This window comes from Lolium perenne, chromosome 1 (assembly GCF_019359855.2).
Source record: "Lolium perenne isolate Kyuss_39 chromosome 1, Kyuss_2.0, whole genome shotgun sequence".
Lineage (NCBI taxonomy): Eukaryota > Viridiplantae > Streptophyta > Magnoliopsida > Poales > Poaceae > Lolium > Lolium perenne.
The window spans coordinates 3,738,419-3,743,497 of NC_067244.2; the positions used below are offsets into that span (position 1 = coordinate 3,738,419).

The window sequence follows — 5,079 nt, forward strand, 5'->3', positions numbered from 1 at the left end:
GGTGTAAAACTAGTTGATCTGTTGGGGGTTGTTCATAAACTCCACAAGACAGCATCTAACTCCTCAGCTCAAGCTCCGGCTGCTCTTCGTAGTGGTGCTTCAAGGCGAGGTTTGATTCCGGCTAGTATGAGGCCATTGGCTCGCTCGACCTGTCCATTGGACTGTGGATGAGACACAGATGCCAGATCGAGCCGGATCCCAACGTCATCGCAATACTCCTTCAGTTCTCCGTGCGCGAAGTTCGTGCCATTATCTGTGATGATGCTATGCGGGATGCCGAATCTCACCACGAGGCTGCAAACAAACTTTAGTGCCGTAGCACCATCGGCTTTCCTTACTGGCTTGGCCTCTATCCACTTGCTGAACTTATCAACTGCGACCAGGAGGTACTCAAAACTGGCAGAGGATGATTTTTGTAATTTTCCGACCATATCGAGCCCCCAGACCGCGAATGGCCAAGTGATAGGGATGGTCTTCAGCTCTTAAGCTGGTACGTTTGGCTGTGTAGCATAGTACTGGCAGCCACAGCAGGTTCCGACTAACTTATCATCGTCAGCTTTTGCTGTTAGCCAAATGAATCCTTGACGGAAAGCTTTTGCAATGAGAGACCTGGGAGCGGCATGATGCCCGCAATCACCAAGGTGAATCTCTCTAAGAATTGCAATGCCCTCTTCATTTGAGACGCACTTTTGGAAAATTCCAGTTGTGCTTCTCTTGTAGAGCTGTCCATCGATTATTGTGTAGGACTTTGCTCGCCTGATGATCTGTCGTGCGAGAACCTCGTCCTTTGACAACTTCTGATCGATGAGGTATTCCAGGTAAGGCTTGGTCCAAGCTGGAGTGATAACCATCACTTCTTTTGCCGGAGACACTGCCACATCTGGGTTTTCCGGATTAGCACCCTTCACGGAGGGTATCCTCAAGTGCTCCAAGAAAATTCTAGGTGGAATTGGCTTTCTACCGGATCCGAGCTTGGATAGCATATCTGCCCCTGTATTATCGTCTCTTCTGATGTACTTGACTTCGTACCCGAGGAAGCATTTCGTGATCTCATCAACTTCGTCTCTGTAGACCGCCATGACGGAATTCGGGCGTTGCAGGTTCCGGCTACTTACTGTGCCACCAGGTCGGAGTCTCCGCAGCATATGATGTGCTTGATCCCGATTTCCTTTGCGATGCGCAGTCCATGCAGTAAAGCCTCATACTCCGCCATGTTGTTAGTGGCCTCGAAGTGAATCTACAGAATGTACTGCAGCTCTTCTTCGGTTGGTGACTTCAGGGTAACTCCAGCCCCCGAGCCTTGATGTTGCTTGGATTCGTCAAAATGCATGACCCAAGGCTCTGGTTCCGGCACGGGTGTGCCCTCCGGTGCTTCAATCCAATCGACGAAGAAATCCGCCAAAACTTGTGACTTGATTGCATCTCTGGCTTTGTAGTTGATGTCAAAGGTGGAAAGTTCTATTCCCCACTTCGCAGCTCTCCCCGTTGCATCGGAATTGTTGATGATTGTTGACAATGGAGTTATGCTCACAACTATCATTGGATGCTCTTGGAAGTAGTGTCTCAGCTTCCGACTTCCTAGGAAAACTCCATAGGCCAGTTTCTGAAAGTGAGTTGACGCTGTTTGGATTCCGTGAGGACCTCGCTGATGTACTAAACGGGCCGTTGGACTCCGTACTCATAGCCTTCTTCCTTTCGCTCCACCACGATGACTATGCTGACGACCCTGTTGGAAGCCGCCAAGTAGAGGAGCATAGGCTCCGACTCTGCTGGTGCCTCCAAGATGGGTGCGGAGGAGAGTATTCTCTTCAACTCCTGTAGTGCTGCGTCTGCTGCATCGTCCCAGACAAATTTGTCTGCTTTCTTCAATAGGGGTAACGCCTTCTCGCCAAGACGACTAATAAATCGACTGACTGCTGCTACGCAACCAGTTAATCGTTGTACATCTTTGAGACAAGTTGGACGCTTGACGTTGAGGATGGCCTTGGTCTTTTCCGGGTTCACCTCAATGCCTCTGTGCGAGACAATGAAGCCAAGGAGTTTTCCAGCTGGTACGCCAAAAACGCACTTCAGCGGATTTAACATCATCTTGTACTTCTGAAGGTTGCCAAAGGTCTCCTGAAGGTCGCTGATCAAGTCGGATCCTTTCCGGGTCATGACCGCGATGTCGTCGACGTAAGCGTGCACGTTCCGGCCAATCTGGTCCTTCCAGCATCGCTGCATCGTACGCTGGTAGGTGGCACCTGTGTTTTTCAAACGAAATGGCTTGGTGATATAGCAGTAAGTGCCAAAAGGGGTGATAAAGGAAGTCACCTTTTGGTTCGACTCCTTCATCCGGATCTGATGATACCCAGAATATGCATTAAGAAAACACAGAAGTTCCGCCCCAGCCATCGAGTCAATGACTTGGTCAATGCGAGGCTAGGGAAACGGATCCTTCGGACAATGCTTATTCAAGCCGGAGTAATCGATGCACATTCTTAGTATTTCAGAATTCTTTTTGGGTACAAAGATGGGATTTGCGACCCAATCTGTGTGGATAACTTCTACTACAAAACCTGCCTCTAGTAACTTTGCTAATTCCATTCCTATGGCGCGGCGCTTCTTATCTCCAAAGCGTCGCCTAGCATGCTTCACCGGTTTTGCACCCGGATTTATGTTGAGGTAGTGTTCGGTGAGTTCCCTTGGTACTCCAGACATGTCAGAGGGCTGCCATGCGAAGATATCCAAGTTTTTTCGCAGGAACCCGATGAGCGCGTCTTCCTAATTGGGGTCCAGACCTGTTCCGACGGAGACTTACTTGGAGGCGTCACCTTCCTTGAGGTCTACCTTCTTGGTCTCGATCGCAGCCTCGAATGTGGTCTTTTGATCGGAGATCTGCTTCTTGGTTGTGTGCATTTCAGCCGGATCCACCGCGGCTCTGTAGCCTTGCAGCTCCTCTCCAGAAATAACTGACTCTGCGAAAGCGGCTTCGCCTTCTTCGCATTCTTGAGCCTTCTTGAAGTCTCCGGATACGGTGATCATACCGTTAGGACCCAGAATCTTGAGCTTGTTGTAGATGTAACACGGCCTTGAATGGAACTTATGGTATGCTGGCCTGCAGAAGATCACCTGGTAGGAACTTTTGAAGGGCACAACCTCAAATATGATTAGCTCTTCACGGTAATTGTTAACATCACCGAAGGCCACAGGAAGTTTGATGCTGCCCAAGGAGTTTGCCTTTTTACCCGGAACCACAACATGGAATTCCATGGTGCTGTGCTTAAGCTGTTCCTTGGTAAGGTTCATCTTCTCCAGAGTTTCCAGGTACATGATGTTCAAGCTGGCTCCGCCATCCATGAGGCACTTGGAGAAGTCATACCCGTCGATGCGGGGACTAACCACCAAAGCATAGCACTCTTTAGGAATCACAGTCGGATGATCAGCTCTATCGAACGTGCAAGGTTTTTCGGACCACTTGACGTACTGCGGTACTGCCGGAACCGTGGCGTTCAAGGTTCGGAGGGCGGATTTCTTTGCCCGCACAGTGGGAGTGCCGAGGAAAGTATGAAATGCACCGGCACTTTTCTTTCCGAAAGGATTGGAGGAGTTGGCTGCGGTACCATCCTTGGGTTCCGGCGTAGCACTATCCTCATCCATGTCTTCAGTGCCTTCCTCAGTTTTCTCCTTGCCTTGGCCTCCTTTTCCACGTGGGCGATGTTTCCGCGCACACTTGTAACCTGCTTCTGGATCCGACTTGAGGTCGTTGACCCATTTGCATTGGCGGTTGGTGTGTGAGGACTTGCCCGTTGCAGAATCAATGTGAGCCAAGCACGGCTGTACTCTTCGTAGGTTTGGGGAGCGCGGGTTCCGGTAGTCGTGACCTCGTCAGCGCGCTGCTGGCCCCTGCCGGCTCCACCACCACGGCCGCGGCCTCTTCCTCCGCCTTGACTTCTCTAGAACGTCATGGCGACCATGTTGGATCCGCCACTTTTCTGGTCATCAGGGGGGTTCTTCCGCTTGTTATTGCCGTTGTTTTTCTTCTGATGGTGCAGAGTAATAGCTGTGGCCTGTAAGTCTCCGCCTGCATCATCATCCACTGCTGAGTGGATGCTGGCGATGGAGATCATATCATTAAGGTTTAGGCTTCGTGCGTTGTACTCGCACATCAGCTTATGCCGGAGCAAACCTCCCCTCTGCAGTCCTCCGATGAAGGCCAGCATAGCTGTTGTGTCATCGATGTTCTCACAAGAGTTTCTAGTCTCTAACCACCGAGAGATATATTCTCGGGAAGTTTCCGACTTCTTCTGTATGCACGCCTGCAAGTCACTGGTTGTGTGGGCTCTCTTGTAGGTGCCATTGAAGTGTGACTTGAAGGCTATCTTCAGGTCGAACCAACAAAAGATGGAGTTCTCCGGGAGGTCATTGAGCCATACCCGGGCCGGGCCAACAAGGTACAACTGGAGCATGCGGCAAGCGATATTGGGGTTTCCTCCGGCAAAATTGACGGCGTTGTAATAGTCATCGATCCAGGTGTCAGGCCTCTCTTTGCCATCATAATGCTTCAGGTTGCTGGGTAGCTTGAGGCTCAGGCCTTTTGGCATTTTCTCCTCGCGGATCCTCTTCCCAAAGCACTTAGGGCGAGTGTAGCCAACTTGGTATTCGTTCAGACGTTCACAGGTGTCCCGCGCGGTCCTTTTGGCTTTGTGAACATCAGGGGTGTGCGAGCGAGACCTTGACTTTCTGCCTCCGCCTCCTCCTCCCTTACTGGGTGGTGGTGACGGAGATCCGTGCGGGGGCCTGTGATGCCTCTTACTTCGGCCGTCAGATTGTCCGCGTCCTTCCCTATGGTGTTGACTCTGGCTATGGTGGCTCCCTCCGCCATCTTGGCGGCTGCCTCCTTCACACCGAGAGTGCCTGCCTTCTGCTTCGCGATCGTTGTTCCGGCTTCTCCTGGGCTCAACTTTGTCACGGATATTAATTCCGCCAGGTCCATGGGGCCTGACGTTTTCGGCTAGACTGCGTGGGCGAGGGCGCGGTGGTGCGTAGCGATGCTTTGGCGGTGAGGCGTTCCGGTACTTGTCCTTGCCGGAGAACATT

At 51.5% G+C, this 5,079-nt stretch overlaps 1 protein-coding gene across 1 annotated transcript; it reads right to left on the reverse strand.

Moving 5' to 3' along the window:
- Positions 1-482: 482 nt before the first annotated feature.
- On the reverse strand, positions 483-1,079 carry LOC127343387 (uncharacterized). The gene has a single exon (XM_051369839.1). The coding sequence runs from the start codon at positions 1,077-1,079 to the stop codon at positions 483-485; it is 597 nt and encodes a 198-aa protein (XP_051225799.1).
- Positions 1,080-5,079: the final 4,000 nt, after the last annotated feature.

Coding starts and splice junctions, on each gene's coding strand:
- LOC127343387 (XM_051369839.1), bottom strand. CDS start 1,079: ATGGCGGTCTACAGAGACGAAGTTGATGAGATCACGAAATGCTTCCTC.